Genomic DNA, 21,982 nt, shown 5'->3' with positions numbered 1-21,982 from the left:
TTGTCTTGTAGTTGTCACTTTTATTTGTGAGGAACGTCACCCATGTTGCACAGTTTCAAATAGATCTTACAAAGGAAAGCGCAAGCTTCTCCTCCCCCTGTCCTGCAGCCATCAGGACTGGCACAGAAAAAAGAAAGACCTCATCACACCTGGGAGGTTCAGCACCAGCATCCAATAAAAAAAAAAAAAAAAAAAAAAAAAGCTTTTCTTTCAATTTCAGTTTTTTGGTTGGGGTTTTTTTTCTTCCCCTTTTCACTTTGATACCAAAAGAATAATTGAAAATTCAATACTAGCAAAACAACGAAATTTAAAACAAAACCACCAAAACCCAGGGTTGCTACTGAAACTGGGGAGGGTGCTCTGGATGGATCTTGCTCTCTTGTCCTTCCTTCATGCATCTCTTGCAGGCATTCCCTGGGTCTCAGCTGCTGGTACAAGTTCCAATAGGTCAAATCTTTGCTTTTGTCATCACTGTTGACAATTTATTGCTTTGTGTGTTTCTTTGGTGTAACTTTTGAGTTGTATTTTAGGACACCTGTTGAAGAGCCAAATTGAAAATAGTGCAGTTTAAGTTTCATTTTCCTGGTGAACAGACAGGATGTCAGGTGGAAAAGGAATCATCACAGAAAGAAAGGATAAGCATGACTAGGATATCCTGTCTGTAAGCTAAGAGTACAGTATCCTCCTAAAACAAAACACTACTAACTAATCAGCAGAGGCTGTTGCTGTATGGACCAGACAGATCTTCCTTGTACTTTGTGACAACTACAGTGGCAGAGGAAAGAAAGGAGAGAAAAGCAGCAACTGTTTTTGGTTTGCCTATACAGCATTCTCAGAAGTTATCACAAATATCATACGTAAAGGGATGTAGCCAGAGGCCAAGTCCTACAAGTATATACTATGCTGCTTCAGCTGGAGAACATAAACCATCTTTATCCCTTACCTGAGGAATGGTAAAGGTGCCTGGGGAGCTGGACTTTAATCAGCACCACTCTGCTCGGTCACTGGACCAGGTTTTTCAGCAGGTGTTTCAGTTACCTTTGTCTGAGACACAATAAACCTTTGTTATAGACACAGACTGACCTCCCAATGCTTCCTCTGTTCAGCGGTAGCATAACCCTTGTTTGAAAATAATCAGGGAAGATAAATCCTCTGAAAATATTAAGTATTATAAAGCAGGTTCTGTCAGGGGACTACCTCAAGCAGGTACAGAATGAGAAAGTCACTTGTCATTAAGGCAAAATTTGCAGTCGCAAACAGTTCCCTTAACTAATCTGGTTCAAGCTGTTCAGGAAATGGATCTGGACCTGTCAAATCTATCTTGCGCTACATACAGAATGAAGGTTTGAGGGAGCTGGAAAACACAACTGTTTCTCTCCACTTCAAAAACATTTATTGCAGTCTGACCTAAGTTAAGAACTGTCCAGAAGCAACCCCTATCCCACTGCTGGCTCCATTTAAGGTAAGCTACTCATTCTCCAAGATCACAAGGAACAGGCCAGATATCTTCAGTTACCAACACTTTAGACTTGACCAGGCTCCTTTAGCACACCAGCTCCCACAGGACAGGTCTTGAGCACTCACCCCGTTAAAACCTCAGTCTCTACCACAGTTGTGCCAGGAGTGTATTTACCTCCTTCCCATCCTGAGCTGGAGCGTTGGGTGGACGAGGTCGACGCCTGTAGTTGTATGGGCGTCTAAATCCACGACGAAGTGGCTGCTGACTCATAGCATTGGCTTCATGATGGTTCTCTTTGTTCTCAGTCTCTCCAGCCACTGGGGCAGGGCGTGGACGCGAGGGCCCTCTGAACAGGGGGAGAAATAGGTGTCAAGTGTGAGAGAAGCCCAAGGTTAAACTCATGATTTTAACCTGGAAAAAAAAAAAAACCAAACCTCTAACCAAGTACTATCTTTAACAGTCTTGAATGATAGCAAAACAATCATCTGGAGTTTGCTTGTGTTTCCCTTCCAACTCAATGCCAGCCAAACTGGGTGTTTCTTCACTGTTGGCACTATATCTGCATATTCTGTCTATCCTACAATAAGGATGTAGTTTTCCCATTTGAACTGCTGGCTAGGAGAAGAAACAAGCCAGTAGTGGCCACACAGACTGATTCTGCTAAATTAGCCTTGGCATAGCCATACACCAGTCCAGCCCTATTCATGGTGCAATCCCCAGGAATCCCAATTGCTCCTGTAAACTGTTCCTAGATCTTTGCTCTTTGCCCTAAGTTGCTCCTCTTGATCACGTAAGGAAGTGTAGCGTGTATTTCAGTCAGGTGAAATGCAAGAACATTCAATCCCATTTCCAGTATACACAAGCTATGTCCATAAACTGTTAAAACACAGCCAAGAATGACAACAAAGTCACTGCCTACTGGCTAGTAGTACAAGATGAAGAGGAGCAAGTGAGTGAATGGCAGACTAATACAAACCAGCTTCTCGACAGCAGTAAAGATTGAGTTCAAAGGCACCTTCAAAGCTCATCTAGTCCAATTCCCCTGCAATGAGCAGGAACAACTTCAACTGGACCATATTGCTCAGTCACACCCAACCTGACCTTGAATGTTACCACCTCTTTGGGCAACCCAGTGTTTCACTACCCTCATTGTAAAAAAAATATTTTTCTTAAAACTAGTTTAAGTCTATCCCCTTTAACTACAAAACCATCTCCCCTTGGGTCCTATCACTTACAGACCCTACCACACAAACATACCCCCACCTTTCTTATAAGCCCCTTTTAAGTACTGAAAGGCAACAGTAAGGCCTGACCTCATAAGGAGGGGCACTCCATCCATCTGATCACTTTTGTGGCCCATGTCTTTCCTGTACTAAGGACTCCATAACTGTACACAGTGCTCCAGACAAGGTCTCACCACAGTGGGCACTCCATCCATCTGATCACTTTTGTGGCCTATATCTTTCCTGTACTAAGGACTCCATAACTGTACAGTGCTCCAGACAAGGTCTCACCACAGTGGAATAGAGGGGCACAATCACTTCCCTCAACCTGATGGCTACACTTCTTTTGATGTGTCCCAGGATACATTTGGTTTTCTGGGCTGCAAGTGCACATTGCTGGGTCATACCTAGCTTTTCATTCATCGGCACTCCAAAGCCCTTTGTGGCAGGGTTGCTTTCAACCTGCTCATCCCCTAGCATGTACTGATACCAGGGGTTGACTCAAATCAGAAGCAGGATCTTGTACTTGACCTTGTCAAACATCATGAGGTTCACATGGGTCCAATACTTGAGCTTATCCAAATCCCTCTGGGTGGCATGCCATACCTCAGGCATGTCAGCTCCATCACTCAGCTTGGTGTCATCTGCAAACTTACTGAGGGTGCATCAATCCCACTGTCCATGTCATTGATGAAGATACTAAATAGTTCTAGTATCAGTACTGATATCACTCAATCTCCATCTGGACATTGCATTGTTGACCACTACACTCTGGACGTGAGCATCCAACCAATTCCTCATCCACTGAAGAGTTTATCCACCAAATCCATAGATGAGGATGTTGTGGGGGCCCCTGTTACAATGTTTCATAAACAACACCAGTGAAAGTAACCTAGTGTTTTATCTGACTTGTTTTATCATGGAGAATGATTGACAACTCACAAGAAGAAAGTGAATAAGCTTTTTCACTTACAGGAATTCAGTAAACAAAAAAAACCCCAAAAACGACAACAAAAAAATCCCAACAAAAACCCACCACCTAAAAAAAATACCAACCCAAAAAAAACACACAAAACACACCAACACAAAACCAGACAAATAAAACCACCAAGAAGAAAACCCATAAGTGAGGCAACATCTCAAAAAGCTATGACAGTCAGAGTTTGACTATTTCACACTGATATCACTGGTATTTTTAACTGCACAGAACTCCTCAACTGTGGAATTGTTCCCTCAGTGTAGAGGCTGAAAGCTGGAGTGGTCATGTCAGAACTAAGGCTGGAAAACAAAGAAAACAATTTTACACTGGCCAGTGTAAGGTATGACTAACAGATGACTTCACAACTTCCTTTGTGTTTCCCACTGGAAAACATCAGTGTTCATGTGAACTCCGAGATCTTAACTAAGAACTTAAGAATGGCCTAGTGGGTCTTTAAGTGCCCAGTTATGCCAGTTCTATGGATCCCCAGGCAAAAATAAGGACAAGGAAACCTACTTCCCAAAATAGCCTCCAAATCTCCAATTAATTTCCATGCTGGAGCCTTCCCGAGCCAGATGGAGTTTATATTCTTTACAATGGCATCCTTCTCTGGTATTTGACCAGTCTCCCCAAATTCATGCAAGTTTTCATCATCCCCAACATCCCCTGGCAAAAGTCTCCCGCTATCTGCTGTATGGGCCTAACAACCGAACTCAGCAAAACTCAAACATGAGTCAAAGACAAAACAGAGCCTGGGCTGCATCCGCAGAGGTATTAGCAGCAGAGGGAGATGCAAGCATACCACTCTAATGAGTGCTTATCAGGCCACACCTGGGGAGTACTGTGTCCAGTGCTGGTCCCCACAATTCAACGAGTATGCAGACAGACTAGATGTGGTCCAAAGGAGGGCCAAGATAATGATCAAAGCACTGGACAAACTGGCCTATGAGGAAAGGCTGAGGAAGTCAGGTCTTTCCTCTTTGAAGAAAAGGCATCTGGGGGGAACTCATCACAGGCTTTCAGTACTTAAAGGGCAGCTACAAAGAGGACAGAATCTCTCTTCACAAGAAAACACACTGCGAAGACACGTACAAGTTGGGAATGAAGTAACTATAACTTTACCATATAATCTAATGGCCTGGAGTCCATTATAGAGAGAATATAACTTCAGTATTTACAACAGTTGGCTATGCTCTATAGCTACAAGCAGCACCAGTGCATAAAACCAAGCCTGCATGACACATAGGGCTAAGCTGGATACACAAAAGCTGTAGTCCAGTGCTGAACTTCAAACTACTGTCTGCAGTCCTCAGGAGCAGTTATAAAGCACACCTTGACCCTGCAGGTACTGGGCCTAGCTGTCCCAGGCCAAGTGGGATTTAGATACATTACTTGTCCGAGAAAGCATAAGAGCTCAGCTGGGCAGGCATGGACCTGCAACTCATTTCACAATTGAGCAATATATTGAAAAGTAACAGGATACAAGGAATTCTTCACCGATTCTTGACCTCTTCTTGACCACAAGCACTATATAAGCACTTTAACCAAAACCTAGTTGTTTCCTTATTCTGGTAGCTCTCCTTTCTCCTGGTAATTAAAACCTTCTTACTGTCCCCAAGATTTGCATAGACAGTAACAGCAGGGAAGACAGCTTCCTGCTCTTAATGAAGCCTGTGTGGATCACAAAGCATTCAAGGAATGAGGAGCAAAGGAAACCATACAAACCTGCGATAGCGGGGACGATAAGTAGGATTCCTATGGACTTGTTGATAAAGCTGTCCTTCTGTGACCCCATCCTTGATTTCTCCCTCACCACCCTATAACCAGAAGAAAACAGAAAACACTCAACAGCGAAGCTTTATCTTACTTCATGGACAGTATATTAACCATAAAGCTCAGAGATATGAATCTGAACACAAAACCAGTTTCAGTACAGAAGCACCAACAGGTCAAGTAAAAAGAAGCAGCTGATACTCAAAAGGCTTAAATTTGGACAAAGGTAAGAGTAAGATAACTGAATATCCACAGGCACTCCCACCAACTAAGTAGGTAGTAGTAACAGGCAGCACCTAACAGAAGTTGAAAAGTCCTTGAGACATTCAGAACCTGAAACAAAAGTCACACTTCTAAGCTTACAACATTATACTACTATCTACTTTGGAATACCAATCTGTCCTATCAACACTCTTTGTACTAAATAACTTTACAATTTAATAGACCTGTGATGGCTGGTTAGAAGTGTCACAAACAGCAAGATGAGAAATAGCACCACCAGTACTGTATGTGACAACCATGGTTCAGATGTCTTGGGATTTGTCTTTTGTGAAGCAAGAAACTAATGCTGCTCCTGCTTTCACTCTCTTAGTCATGTGAGAACTGTCAAAGCACAGAAACAGGAAAAGAGAACAGCAAGATATAAAGGGAAGAGAGGGCACAAGATGAAAACAATCCTGAATGTGTTCCAGCATAGTTGTCACTTCTCCAGAATTTCTGAGCAAGCACAAGACATCAGGACTCAGTTCTAGCTCTGCAATGCGAGAAATACAGAACTAAAGACCTAGTAGGTCTCCTCTGAGGGTCAATGTGCCAGGAGCTAGTAAAGCAGCAACCAACCTAATTGTAGGGAGGGGCATGCAACAGTGGCTTTTTACCAGTCAAAGCTCTCCTGTAGCACTGGACACTCAGCATCACATGCAGAGCTCTTTAAAAGGCAGTATTGGGCTGTGCTATTAAAAGTATGTAGAAGTTCAAGTCCACTCCTCCCTACAAAGGGCCACACTGGAATTTCAGATAAAAAGAACTATTTCTAGACCTGGTGAAACATTAACAAAAACAAAACACAAGCTTTTTTTTTTTAACCTTGAACCAAATGTTGCTATGTCAATATTTTAAATTGGTTTGAACAATCAGTTGAAAACAGAATAGTAAAGCAATTGAATTGCTTAGCCTGTAAGTCCTGACAATTTTCCACATCTTCTATAATAGCACAAAAAGTCACTTGACACATTACATTACACTGTCAATTGACTTAGGTCTATTGTTCAGACATGAAGTATGGCTCCAGGATAAAACTATGCTATCAGAAGTCACCAGAATGGATGCAGAACAGAACCTGAGCATTGAGGTTTTATGCTTACTATCAGTCAACATTGGATTTATTTATTAGGAAAGCTACATCTGTACTCCTAAAAGCATCACACATCACATCTATCACACACATAATCCCATTCACTCAATCTCCTTCACAGGAACCTTCCAACTCAGTGAAACACCTTCTAACAAAGCAACCCTAAAAAGGTTAGGGAACACCTAAAAAGGTACAAAATTTTATTGCTGTTCCCCAAATACAAGTTTCTTTAAGCATTAACTGTTTAAAGCACATTGAGCTTTTTACCCATCTGCTTCCCCAGATTTCTTTATTTGTTCTTGCATCTCTTCAGATCAGTCTAGTTTTGTATAATACTATTTATCTTTTTGGGTCTCCTCTCTACAAGAAACAGCATCAGCCTATAAAACAACTTTTAAACTATTTAGCTTGTTTTCTGACTCACTGATATAGAGGCTCCTTCTATTAGTCATACACACAACATGTACATGAGAGTACTATTAGTTCTCAAGGTTATTCCATGATTCATTCTCTGTTCTAACATTCTGACTACAACTCCACAGAATGCCTATGTTGTTAGTGAAGAGCACAGCCTCTTTTCTGTAGTGGATACAATTAAGAAGTTTCTGATATGAACAAGTACTTCACTCCACAAAGAACTTCCCAAGCAATCCAGAAGCAGTTCCCACTAGAGCCAATTGAATACCTCAGATTCCCCAGGGTTCTCTTCATTCTTGAGAAAAATCACACAGTATGGTCAAAACCAGACTCAGTAAGTTACAAAGTACAGGCACATGTGGACTAGCATGGCATACAAAGGACAGCATCATTAGTTTATCTAAAACCATGCCAGTAAGGAAGGAAGGAAGAAGCCAACTCTTACTGCTTACACAAGGTTGGACTGAATTTGCCAGCTGACATCAATTAGAAGTTCTCGAAATCTAGAAGGCCACCATGTCAAAAAGTCTCCTCAATAAATTCAACTTTTTTTGTTAATAAGCACAGGATTGATGACGTGGGCAGCGGAGCTCTAGAAAACCTTTACATCTCTGCAGCCTAGAAGATCTTTAAGCATAGCAGGCTTGGGTACATGGAAACCTTTTCCTTCAGATATGCAGCAAGAGCTGCCTGTAGCTAAGTAAATATCCTTTCGAACACAGCCAAGAATACCATACCATCAGCAGCTCAAAGTTGCCTCAGAAGTATCCAGCAGGACAGTTAGCCACAAAAACCTCCTCAAACAGAGGGGCACAACGTTTAATGCATGTACTAATGTGACCATACAGAACAGTGTACACATACAGCTATGGCTCACAGACAAGGGGGAAGAGAAGACCTTGTTAAAAAGTTATCAGAAAGAAACATCTTTTTAGATGCAGTAGATGCAGCAGATGCAACTTCAATGTGAAGAATATTTTAACTGGTGTAAATGAAAGCCCTCCAAAAGGAAGTACTGCTAGCCTGAGATGACGATTCATTCTATTCTCAGCTGATCTACCAAAGTAAGCACACAGGGGATAACAATATCTACACAAGTTTGAGTGATCTCACCTACACTAGGACAATTTCAGGGACAGCCCCTGTCCAGCCCTTCACAGTCCCTGCTTTAGTCCCTCAATAAAGACAGCTGAGGGAAATTTTAATCTTAGTAGAGCAAAAGGAAACAGAAAGTGTACCCAGCAGGACCAGCAAAGCAATCATTCCCCTGTACTCAGAAGTGAGACCACACCTTGAATCCTGTGTTGAGGTCTGGACCCCTCACTACAAGAGAGACACTGAGGTGCTCGAGTGGGTCCAGAGAAGGGCAACAGAGCTGGTGAAGAGTCTGGAGCACAAGTGTGATGAGGAACAGCTGAGGGAACTCAGATTATTTAAGTCTGGAGAAGAGAAGGCTTGGGGAGACCTTATCACACTCTACAACTACCTGAAAGGAGGCTGTAGTGAGGTGAGGATCAGTATCTTCTCCCAGATAACAAGCAATAAGACAAGAACAAATGGCCTCAAGCTGCACTAGAGGAGGTTTAGACTGGATATGAGGAAAAATTTCTTCACTGAGAACATGCTCAGGCATTGCAACAGGCTGTCCAGGGCAGTGGTGGAGTCACCATCTCCGGAAGTGTTCACTAACTGTGCAGATAAGGCTCTCCGAGGTATGGTTTAGTGGTGGCCTTGCCAGTGCTGGGGAACAGTTGGACTTGATGATCTTAAAGGTCTTTTCCAACCAAGCTGATTCTATTCTCTGATTCTACGACAGCACTTGTTCCATTTGCTCCCTTACTGTCAACTCTGTAGAGCAAGATGAGAAGAGGGTTGTGTTGCTTGGACAGACTTCCACCAGGGCTTTCCTATTGAATCAATCACCTATTTCTGCAAGTGATGATCACAGACTCAACTAAAGAACAAATAATCAAGCCTGGGGTATGTTCCAGTTTGTTGGATTGTTCCAGACAAATTTAGCATAAGCATAATGTGTATGAGAGTAGTAACTGCTAGAACTACAGCTGTGTAGCTCATACTTACTTCTCCCTCTCCAAAAACCTGAAGGGAAGCTGCTTCTGGGAGAGTTGCAGATGTTATGAACAGTGGTGTAGCTAGTTTGAAGAAAAAAATAAAAGGCTTTATCTTTACACTGAACTGCTGTAGGCAGAGGTTTATAAAGGAGGTTTCAACTCGCCGGTCAAACATTATACAAAAGTGACAAGCTTTTAAACAAATCCCATTTTCCAAGTAGCCCTTTCCAAGTTATGGTTTTACTACTTAGAGTAATATGAATACTTTTCCTTGCCACAGGTGAAGGGCATGATGAACCACTTCTGTGTCTTACTCCTTTGTGTTTATTCTTCAACACAGATACTGTGACATGCAAAGGAATGCTTTTAGCACATTTTACAACAAAATGCCACAGAAAGGCCTACAGGACACCCAAAACCAGAAAACATCAGTATCAGCATCAACAAAGGAGGAACCCAGATTACCACCACAGAAAACTCACAACTTTGTTAAACATCAACTGTTTACTGTATGGCAGTGCAGAACCTGTAGCTCCCTTTCAGGAGAGGACTGCAAGACTGCTGAGGAGGTGGGATGACCACCACTGCAGAAATTAGACTTACACTTCGAGGTGGTCCACGGCGCCGGCCAAAATAGCCACGGCGATAGCGGCGCCGGTCTGCAGCATAGCGGCTGCCTTCTACAGGGACTCCATCTGGACCAGTGACATTAGCTGCCTCTGCACCCTGAAAGGCCAAAAGAAAAATCAATCAAGATGGTGTGAGAAAAGAATAACTGGCTACAGGAAGAAGATGAAACAGTTCCAAGCATCAGAGATTCCTTCCTTCCACATTGGGCAAAAGCAAGTTTGTTATTCTCAACCCACAACCAAGAGTTATCAGAATTAAGACCTTATCAGGCAGGCTGAGTCAAGAGGAAAAAGAAAGAACTTAAAAGCCAACAAGCAAAAAGGAAAACCAACCACACACACAAAAAAAACCCAGCCAAAACCAACCAGCCAAACAAAAAAAAAAATCTGAAAACTCAAAAAGCATTTGTAGAAACACAAAAACCTTTAAGGTTCTTACAGTTATTAAGCTACCAAACACCAAGACAAATTCTTCAGGGTAATATATTTTTTTTAGTTAATGTTTACTGGGCAGGCTGCAAGCTTCAAATGTTCTGTGAAATAAAAATTACAGATTCTAGAAGCCCTAGGACATAATAAAGAATTTTTGATATATATCTAAAAATATTTCTTAATGAAGCCTTTAAATACAGATCTGCCACAGAAAAGCTATATGAATGCCACCCACCCCAGGGATTAACACATTAGACAAAAAAAAAACACCAGATACACAGAACCATAACTGTGTAACTCTTTACTACAGCGATGTTACCTCTGCTGGACTACAGCACAAAGTCCCCATTATCTCTTACCTTCTCTCCTTCAACCACATCAAATTCTACAGTCTCTCCATCCCCAACACTACGCAGGTATTTCCGTGGGTTGTTTTTCTTTATCGCCGTCTTTAAAGAAAGAAGATAGAGAAAAATGCACTATTTCATCTTATCCTACACATATTCGTAGCCCTCTAAATGAGGGAAGGGCAGTATTCTTTTGCTACAGTCACAACTCATCACATCAGTCACCACACCAAGATATTTTAAACATGTAAGTGCTACTGATATTTTTACAGAAGCTTCACTACACAGATTTAATGAGAAACATGAAACTTATGAAATTATTAGATACAGTCTGCTAGTTGAGTATGATCAAAGATGATCAGAGGACTAGAGCACCTCTTCTGTGAAGATAGGCTGAGATAGTTGGGTCTGTTCAGCCTGAGGAAGAGAAGGCTCAGGACACAGACCTTAGAGCAGCTTTCAGTACTTAAGGAGGCCTACAAGAAATCTCGAGAGGGGCTTTTTGCAAAGGTATGTAGGCACAGGACAAGGGGAAATGGCTTTAAAATGACAGAGGATAGATTTAGATTAGACCTTCGGAAGTTCCTCCCTGTGATGGTGGTGAGCCATTGACACAAGTTGCCCAGAAAAGCTGTGGCTGCCCCATCCCTGGCAGTGTTCAAGACCAGGCTGGATGGGGCTTGGAGCAACCTGATCTAGTGGAAGGTGTCCCTGCCCATGGCAGGGGTTTGGAACTGAATGAGCTTTAAGGTCCCTTCCAACCTAAACCATTCTATGAGTCTGAGAGATGTCTCCTTTACTCCACAGGCCTTGTGATATGCAGTTAAGGTTTACTCCTTTCTCAACATATACAAGTTTACAAACTGGCTGTTGCCTGAAGATCCCCTCTGTCAACCCCACTAAAGATCCAGATCAGCCCATATTTTTGTATGAACAGTGTTCACACTCAGTGTCTGATATCCAACAAGCTGTAACAAGGCAGCTCCAGCAGCAAGTGTGCCCCATGCCTTCATTATCACTAGGAGACCTCTACGCTATCTACAGAAAACTTAAGAAGCAGGAGCATTTTTGTAGAAGATGGCATTAACTATAAGGTATCACGGCAACTCATAGTAACTAGAGTAGAATTACTGTAACTGTAGTGTAACATAAATAAGCATTTTACCTAAGCACTGCAAGGAGACCCCCAAAAAATTAGTCAAGTCCCTGAAGAACACAGGAACAGTACAAGAAGACAGAGTCACCAAGACAGAAACCCCAAAATAATACAAAGCCAATGTTGCTAATAGTAAAATGGATGATAACCTCCTCAGACTCCCAGGAACAATCAAACCTCCTGAAGTAATTTTCAGTCTGTCAACTACAGATGCTTTTCACTCTGGGGAGTATTTCCAGGATTCCACAGAAGTCAGAAGTACAAGCCTACTGTCTGTTTGATAAGGGTACACAAACTGGAAGAAGCCAGGGGAAAAGAAACCCAAACAAAAAAACAAACTACACACACATGTAAGCTAATCTAGCAGCCTGCTTTTTACTAAAGCAAGCTGGTCTTTAATAACCTAAGTATCCTTTGTCAGCATAAAGAAGGCAGGTGCAGATCTAGAACCTAGAAGCACATGACAATACATTTCCTCTTTTTAAGAAACTGGATGCAGAGCAGAAACAGAAGAGAATTGTCACATCTGTTCACAGTTCAACAAAAACAGGCAGAATGAAGACCAGCCGAATTGTTGCCTGTGCATGGCAACTGTATGCATTAAGTCAACAATAGCCCAAAAATATTTCTCACTGAAGGAAAAAAAGTTCTAATCAGTTCGAAGTTGAGCTTGACCAGTTTAGGAAAAGTATTCTCATTGTTGCTGACCAGTCCCCTTTGCCCAACTCTTCCAGCATGCTCTTCCAGCCCTACATCCAGCCACACCTCCCCCTGTATCCCAAAATGTTTCTAAAAGGCTTAAGGAAGAATGCAAAAGTATACATATTATTGCTATCAGAGCAAGAATAACCCATGAGATTGTTGGTCTGGGATGGGGATGAGGGTGTGTTGACACAAGAAGAGAATGAACCGCTCAAGTGAGTTCTTTTGGGAACTACTTTAGCAAGCAGAGACTTCCACCATCAGCTGAGACAGCCTGGTCTGCTTTCTGCTGACTTATCAGTGTAACTGCCCCATGTCTAAAAATCAGCTGGAATTGATGGCTTTTCCATAACTGCTGTATAATAATAGCGATTATTTTTACTGCAAAGTAAGGGTTCAGTTCTTTCACTGCCACTTGTACTGAGAAACTGGCTCAAACTCTTTGAGACTTGTGCTCTACATATGACAGATGTCAACAACCTGTATTTTAGAACTCCTTCGCCTTCCAAGTGCAGAGGAAAAATCAACTACCAGATTATTCAATAGAGGGTGTACTTCAGACTAATGAAGCTTCTCAAACATCCTCCAAGAAGGGTAACAGAAGATGAATTCAATAGGATTTCACATGTTCCATTCCAAGTTTATGGACAGAAACTTCAGAAATTCAGGTTTGCAACTGACTAACCTGTCAGCTGGAGACAGAGGCTGCCACACAGTAGGCTGTGGTTTGTTTCATAAAGGCAAACAAGAACAATTTTGAGTAAATCCTAGACTTCACAACAGAAACTATATAGCTTTACTACTTACTACTTCAGCTGCAGGTAAATACTGCTCAAATAAGCTTCTATTAAGCCCAAGCTCTAAGCCTGATGAGACTTTTACTGTGTATATCCAGAAGGGAGCGACCTCTATTCTCCTCATTACTGTTTCCTGCAGGCTCCTAGTTCTTCGATTCAAAAGACAGATGTTTTGTGTTAACACAGACAGACGTCAACAATTAAGACAAATCCTTTCCTTTCCCAAGGGAACACTGATGAACAGCCATGACAGTCTTCAGAGCTAGTTCAGTATTTTGCTTAGAAGAGTTCTTTCCATATCCTCCTACCACCCCATCATGTGCACATCCAGTATTGCCACAGCAATAGCTAACATTTGTTACACCAGTTACTGTGCATGACAAATACTATCCAGTGAATTCTGTGCAGCAGAAAACATTATTCCTCTTCACTGCTTGTTGATTCAAACTATGACTAATTAAGTTGGACTTTTCTGACTACTGACACTTTTAATGGTGTTAAACTGCAAGATCCCCCTCTCCCTTAGATACACTCCACCCCAACAGGTGAATCAATCCCTACTGCTCAGAGTACCTCTAGCTGAGAGAATGCCCTGCACAGCACCTTGCACAAACCAGCTGGACAAGGGTGCAAGCAGGACAGAGAAGGTGAAGAACTGCCCTTCCTCAAAACACTGCTTGGGTCCCCCTGCAAGACAAAGGGTTAATTCAAAGCAATCCATGCATGCTCTAAAGAGAAAAGCATTTTAATCTGTACTAGGTTTATAAATAGCATCCAATAGCCAGACACTGAGTGTTAACCCCCCATTCCAATCATGAGATCAGCCTGTTCTCTGCCACTGCGGATGTGCGCAGGGGAGGCAGGGAGAAGGCTGGATCCATTCAACTAGGTCAGCCTTATTCTGAAGGGATTAGGCATGTAATCCAGCTCCTCCTGGAAAGGGTGAGGGAAGGAGGGGCAAAACCAGCACTAACCCTGGCAAGGGAGCTTGAAGCAGCAGGAGCTTTAGTGAGGGAGGCAAATCCATGACATAAGCAAACAGTCACAATCAGGAGCTCTGGCTATGAGCACATCCACATAAAGGAACAGCTCAAGATGGAAGAGCTGAGGAAAATCCCACTGCAGCCAATCCAGGCCAGAGCTAGAAGCATCTACTTTGCCATACACAGCCCACCAAGAGAGTTAATCAGATGCAGGCTTGCACGTAATGTATTTCCAAAACGTCAAGCCAGTTTTGCTCAGCTCCCACTCCAAGAGCATTTTGTCCACAGGAGATGGGGAAACAAGTCATCATCCCTCCTTTCCCCACACAGTCCAGTTTACATATAGGTGGATAATTTCCACTGCTGAAGGAGAAGGCAGTACAGGTAGTACTAGCCTGCTGCTGACCTTCACTGTTTGGGTCTCTGCAGGCTGCCTTCCCAAGCAGAATAACACTGATCCATGTTGCTTCTGTTATCAGCACAACAGCCAGTTTCCAGGATCTTTTCACAAGTCTGAAGGAGACCTAATTTGCCTTCAAGTTAGTTTCATAATGCTGCCTACCCAGAACATGTTTCTGTTACTAGAACTTTCCTCAACCTCCTCTTGACATACTCCCATCAGGGCACAGATGCAGCAGCAGTACTGCCATGCACACAGCCATCAAGGATGTAGAGAGCCCATTAGAGATCAGTGCATACATTGAGAACTCTTGATCCTAAGTCCACCAACTGAACCAGGAATATGTAAATGCACATATTTTCCAATACTATCTTTATTCATTAAGGCACTAGACTTACTCCCTTCCAGCTTCATCTGGTCTTGGATAATACATAATATATATTATATACTACACAGTCCCTGACCCAGAGAAAGTTATCACAGGCTACTTAGTCATGATCCCACAGGAACTAAACTAACTCTCAGTGCTGACCAGCATATGCGTCAAACATATCCTCATGCTTTGTGACCAACTATGAGTGCAAGTTTCCTAGTTACACCTGATGGAAATACTGCCACATGTGCCTAAAAAGAAAGCTAATTCTTTTAAGGATCACATGGGTCTGCATATATTTCATATGGGACAAAGTCTCAGATGTAAAACTAGATCTAAGCCAACTAGCCAGTTTAAATTAGCAGAGAAACAGCATCCTCTGTCTTTTCACTAGTCGCTGCAAGCTGCCAGTATAAATATAGAACAGCCTACTGACAGCTCAAGGGAAGTTAACCAATGACAAGCTGCTGGGCAACCTCCCTCTAAATTGACACACTTTGGCACACAGCCTTCCTCCTCCTCTTCCCAAGAGCAGCTGCCTTGTGCAGCAACAGCTGACGGCAACCCAGGCTGGTCAAGAGCCAGACTAGATCACTTTCTCTCCAATACCACAGAGGGCAGACAACAGACCTGCAGACTAAGGGTAGGAAGAAATAGAAGACAGGGAACATGAGGAAACTGAGAGGGAGCCATGGGACACAGACAACAAGTAACAAGGTACTTACAAAACAGGAGTCATTTCCCCAGGGGAGGGACAACTAAACCAAACCACACCAAAACAAAAACCTTACAAAAACCAAACACGAAACCAAACCCTCTAGTGTTCAAATCAGCGCAGACAAAAAACATGAAGAGTTATAATACCTACTCCTTCAATTATAACTCAAGAGAGAAGAAAACATACCCTAATATTCCCCCCTGAAAACATCAAAACGCCACTGGGCAGCTGTTCCAGGAAGTTGTCTGAAAAACCTATCACAGCACACATCTGAATACAACTACTGCTGCTGTCTTACCTGATGAACAAACACATCTTCTTTGGTATCATTTCTGTGAACAGAAAGTGAGAAGTTGTAAGAGTTTAGACTGAGAGACTTAAATAGAAATCCCTGACTCCACAAGTGAAGCCCTCCTGCCCCCACCCTGTAGTACATCTCCTGGATGCCATGAGTTCAGTAAAGTCTACGATACCAAGACCCTGCTCTGATTTTTCAGGGTCATACACTTGACAGCAGAAAGGACTCCCCACCCTTTGGAAGGGTGAGGGGACAGGGAGGTTCTCTAATCTTCTGGCAAGCACTCAGTATTTTGTTTTGACACTGGATGGAGTTAATGACTGGACTGCTCACCTTTAACGATATTCCACCCCCCCAAAAAAAATCTTCCACAGGGGCTGCAACCTGAGCTGTTATCCCAGAGGTCAAACAAGATTATCAACAGGACTGGCCACAGCTGTCAACAGCACTCTCTTTTCAGTGAAACTCAAAGCAACCACACACAAGAGATGTCAGGAGAGTCCATCGAAGGGAGACCCAGACATGAATGTGAGGTTGTCAAGATTAGGCCAGCCAGTTCAAGTTTCCACATGCAAAACATGAAGACAGGTCTAAGACCTCAATTCTGTGCTCCCATACAACAGAAAGACCCCAACACTTGTTCTCTCAACTCCTTCTCTGCAGAGGGCACAAGAGGGTTAAAGAGTTTTTGAAAATAATGCATAATCCAAAACTTGTTGCACTGGACTGAACTAACAGCAGACTTCAGTTTAGGAAGAAAGCTAAGAAATTATTACACCATATCTTGCTGAAGACTCTCACATCAACTGCTACAAAAGACTTAAAAGTACTTTGCCATTCAAGCTTTTCTTTAAGGTTACATAACACTGGAGAGTACTCTCCAGAGACTGGCATTAATACTGCACCAGAACTGTCTTCAAATACATGAAACGGGCTCTTCTGCCACCTTCTACACTGTCCAACTCACCAAAACCTACCTGCTGTGTAAGCAGGTTCAAGAACTTCTAGGATAAAATTACTCGCCAGGTATGTCTTTTGCAAGACAAGCGTTCCCTATACAGTAGCTTGATTTTTCATAAAGCACACAAGTTATTTTAATGCTTCTCAAAACCCACAGAGATTTCAGCCTTAAAAGCCAAAGTTTCCTCCAGTAACTTGGAAGTATGGGTCTTGTGCACCTAAGGATGGAGTGTGGTCAGTATCACTAACAGCTATTTAATGACGCCAGAGTTTCATTTGTGATCAGGACAAGGAAGGACAACTTCTGTGAACCCACGCATGGAACATCTTCAGTTAGATGGTATCAGAGAAACTCAATGTGTATTTACATTTTTACAATTTTACATACTTACATTTTTACAATTTACATTTACAATATTTACATTTTAACCATTCAGTTAACACTTGAATTTTTATCCAAAAAGTATTTCCCTCATTCTACAACTTTTCTTGCACCTTTAAAAAAAGGCAGGCAGTCATGAAAAGCATATAGCCATTAAAGGTGTAGTACAATTAATCATGATAAACAAGTAACAGACCAAATCTGTAATGGATTTGACCCTTTGTTTTCTCCCCAGACACACAACATTTGATGGGGAAGGGGAGGTGGTTCCTGAGATAAGAGCTGGCTGAATGCCTGGCTGAACCTGGCTACCAACAGCATAAACCTGTAGTCAGGTCTTCAGGTCTCTGCTACAATTACTAAAAGTATGGCATATTATCTGTACCATAACTCTTAGTACAGTACAAATATGACTATCATAATCTAAACATACCTGTTGATAAAGCCATATCCATTTCTGACATTGAACCACTTGACTGTGCCAAGAACTTTGGTGGCTGGAAAGAAGAAGTTAAAGAAATTACTCTAGAACATAAGAATGTACAAGAATGTTACAAAAAATACCTTTATCTATACTCCTGAAGTCAAAACCAGACCTTAACACTCAAAGCCTACCTTTATCTCCCACTTCAGCTTATACTAACACAGGATTGTTTTAATATGCCGTTCTTCAGCCCAGAGCTTACCACACTGCATCTAGAATGAAGTCCAGCTCCATTTTCAGAATTGGGCATCCATCTCCTCTTTTTTCATTTCTTATGCCAGAGATGTGCACTGATACTGAAAATCATCAGCTCTTTAGCTCAGTAACTAGACATTAAATAGAAGCTGTTTAAGAGTCCTCTCTTTCACTGTTACGTTTTCTTTCTTCCTTGAAAACCAGGACTGGCCAAGATCACTAGTTAACCCCACAAGAAGTTTCTGGAGTGAGTTTGTTTTTGTTTGTGATGTTTTGGGGGCTTTTTGTGTGTGTGTGGTGGTTTTTGTTGGGTTTTTTTTCTAATATTCCTACTTCTAGAGATCTTCTGTGATTTACCAGTTACAAACTGACCAACTTTATGTTCCAAGGCTTCTAGGATCAAGACAAGCTCCAGTCTCAACACCAAAACAGCATCTTGCTTAGAAACCAGACTGCAGTCTTATAGGATCTGGCGAAACCTGTTCCTCCAACATATGGGAGCATGTGGGAGGAACTCAGCAGCAATGGAGGTGGTTTAACCTCTCCTTCCCTCTCAGCAACTGGGTGGAGGCTACAAACTTGTACTTTTCAAACCTGTAGGAAAGTGAGAATTTTGGGTCCTAGACTTAATAGATATTACTTATCACACAGCATGATCACTACTAAGTAACTTACATAGTACTTATTTGAAAGGGTCTAGTCACCTACAGATGACTGCTTGTCTGGTTAAAAAGCTCAAACATACTACAAATAGGCACCATCATCTGCTCTACACCTGTATTACTCCCTACACATCCACTAGGAGATGCCACAGCTAGACAAGACCTTTGGTCTCATGCATACTCAGCATTCATATGTAGCCCTCTGACAGACAAGAAAAGCAACCTCTTCCTCCTTCCCCAAATACAGAACTAAAGCAGGAATGTTTACTGATAGCAGTCCATTGTAGTACTGTTGCAGTTATTGAAGATAATAACAAGCCATTACTCATTGCACTTTTAGAAGTGAAGGTTCTGATCTTCTTTAACACATTTTCAGTAGAAAATGTTTGTATTTAGAATCAGCAAAACCATGTTAGACTGAAACAGTTACTAAAGGGCTCTACCTAGTATAGCATCCATTCCCAAGACTGCTTGTTCACAGAGATTCATGCCTAGCACTGATTTTTCACACAACAGTCTTGAGCATCAACAGATATAGTTGTGCTTCCAGGTTTAGTTTAATGGGGACATCACTACATACACTTACTGCTACCACAAAGGCACTGGCTACATGCAAGAGCTCACTGCACTAAACTCAACAGTGGAAGAAGGACAGAGGGGGAAGACCCAGAAACAGGTGCCAATGGCACATGCAGGTTTTAGCCTGCTTTAAGAAACAAGGCTAATACCAATGATTCCCCCACCACTATCCTTTCCGTCCCCCACAGAATAGCTATTGAATCTGTTGGCCTATTTCAATCAGATGAGGAAGAGGGTGAGAAGCCTAGGAAAACTGACAAAAACCCTCAGAGAAGTAAGAAAGCTGGCAGAAAGGAAAATGAAACTCACACTATGTGGCCAGATGGCTGCTAAGTGGATGTCCATGCACACAGCTTCAAAGCAACACTGCTCCTTCTGCACAGTCTGGCAGAGATTAGGAGAGTCTCCAACAGATTCCCTAGAACAGTGTTCTGGAGAGATACCATTCCCTACCCACACCAGTCTTAGTCTCCCTCAAACATCACCTTAAGGGATAAAAGAACCTCAGACACAATAGCATGACACCAAACATCCACGTGGCCATGGCGTAGCCATAGTTAACATTGTTAAACCTGAGCTGTCATATCAGGGAGAGGAGGCAAGGAGGAGGGCAAGCCCACAGGAAGCCATAACCAGTTTTACATACAAGTCAGAGAAGGTAGTTGATGTGATTGCTCCTACCCCACCGGCAAGTGAAAGCCCATATATTTCTACAAAATGCTGTACTCTGATGCTATCAGGGGAAACAACCTACCCATGACAAAATATCCTTTTCATTAGTTTTAACAGAGAAAGCCAAAGCTTCCTGTGATCAATAGAGGAGAAAGTTGACTAACCTTTATCCTTATTCCTCAGTCAGACATTTGGATGCCCTGGGCAAGCATTAGAGCTTGTGTCTAATGGAATCTTTGTAATTATATTCACTTCAGTCTCTTCTTACAAGACCATTAACATGGACATTTGAGGTGGACTTGAATGTAAGTTTATTTTCAATTAGCATTATCAGTGACCATTTTCCTTAGAGCTCCCGATAGAAAGCTTGCCTAGCAATAACACCAGTCTGCAAAACCAACACCATGGCAGTTTTCTGTTCCCTGCCAGACCAGGAAAAGCATTTGTGCCTCCACTTCCCCCCAGTGCCAAGCAACAGGTGAACAAGATAAAAACATTACCAAGACTGACACAAGCCATGTTAAGGCTAGAGGCAGACAGACACACTAACAGATATGATGGGATGTGCCATGACTGATTACCGACAAATATGATAACAGAGCAGGGAAAAAACATAAACTGTACCTCCAATTTCTCTTTTGCTTTAATTCCTCCTACCTGAGCTGCAAAGAAATCCTTTACCTGGCTCCTCTGTCTGCGGCAGTAAGACCTCAGTCTTTCAGAAGTGAAGATGCTGTCTTTATGAAGCTCAGGACTCTGCACTAGTAGTCAGCCCCAACTTTGCTCTTACTAACATCTTACACAGTTATCAACACTAAATCCCCGTTTCCACTGCAGATTGAAGTATTGCTCTTTTCAACAGGTTGATCCTATTTCATCACAATGGAGAAAAATCACTGAATTAGCTATGCACTAGGCTTGAGCACAGAGACGGCAACTTGACATTATGGCTTACCCTTTACGGATGAAGTAAAAACTGAGAGAAAACAAAAAAAAGAGCCCCATCAACACCTTCCCCCCAGACTAACCACTAAACCTACGAGCATTACTATAGCAGGGCTCTTGACACACACAGAAGTTGTGCAAAGCCAGAAAGGGGGATGGGGTGTGTCACACAGTGCGTGCCAGCAGCCCCTTCCAAAGAAAGATGCCCTAGCAGGACACGGGGACGGCAGCAGGTGCCGGGGAGGCCATCAGCATGGCTGCACTTCACTCACTATCCCCTCGCGGCACCGGAGCACCGGCGGGGAGACGGACCCCGGCTCTTCTCCGGGGCCGGGACCGCCGCCGCCGCACACAGGTGCTACCGCCCAACTCGGAGCTGGCGTCCCGGACAGGCGCCGCTCGCCCCCCCCGGCAGGCGGGAAGAGGAGGAGGCACGGCCGCCTCCCCCGAGCGCTGCCTGACTCACAGCTGCGGGGGGAGCCGGCGGGGGAAGTCGGGCTGGGCCCCGGGCGGCGGCCATGTGCCGTGGCGTGTGTCCCCCCCGCTCCTGCCGCAGGTGCCCCGGCAAGTTGGGAGCAGGGCCCGCCACTCACCCAGCACTTTCTTCTCCGTCTCGGTTGCGGCGGTTTTGGTGGTAGCAGCGGCTGCAGCAACAGCGCCGGGGGCCGCCTCACCAACAGCCGCGCCCGGCGCGGCGGTGCTGACGGGGCTCTTGGGCTTGACGTCCTGGGCGGCGGGCGACGGCGGTGTAGGGGCTCCGGCCGGGGGAGCGGGAGCGGCGGCGGCAGCTGCGGTCGTGGTGGTGGCCGTGGCGGGTGCCGTGCTGGCGGTGCTGGTCTCCGTCGCCTCGCTCATGGTGGCTGACGGGCGGGCGGTGCGCGGCGGGCGGCTCGGCGTCCCTCGGGCCCGCGCTGGGTCTTACTGCCCCCAAAATGGCCCCGCCGAAGTTTTAACACAGTCAGCGGGGGCCGGCGCCGGCACTCGCACCGCC

At 43.5% G+C, this 21,982-nt stretch overlaps 1 protein-coding gene across 1 annotated transcript; it reads right to left on the bottom strand.

The window, feature by feature from the left end:
* YBX3 (Y-box binding protein 3) lies at positions 1–21,949 on the bottom strand. The gene is made up of 9 exons (XM_034063073.1): positions 21,585–21,949; positions 17,888–17,951; positions 16,113–16,146; positions 10,698–10,787; positions 9,881–10,003; positions 5,387–5,478; positions 1,634–1,805; positions 944–1,044; positions 1–535 (listed from the first exon to the last, which is right to left on the bottom strand). Exons 1-8 carry the CDS (start codon positions 21,844–21,846, stop codon positions 979–981), a joined length of 903 nt encoding a protein of 300 aa, XP_033918964.1. The 5' UTR covers positions 21,847–21,949; the 3' UTR covers positions 1–535; positions 944–978.
* Between the last annotated feature and the right edge of the window lie 33 nt (positions 21,950–21,982).

Source organism: Melopsittacus undulatus, chromosome 5 (genome assembly GCF_012275295.1).
Source record: "Melopsittacus undulatus isolate bMelUnd1 chromosome 5, bMelUnd1.mat.Z, whole genome shotgun sequence".
NCBI classification, from domain to species: Eukaryota; Metazoa; Chordata; class Aves; order Psittaciformes; family Psittaculidae; genus Melopsittacus; species Melopsittacus undulatus.
This window is presented reverse-complemented; position numbering and strand designations above follow the sequence as displayed.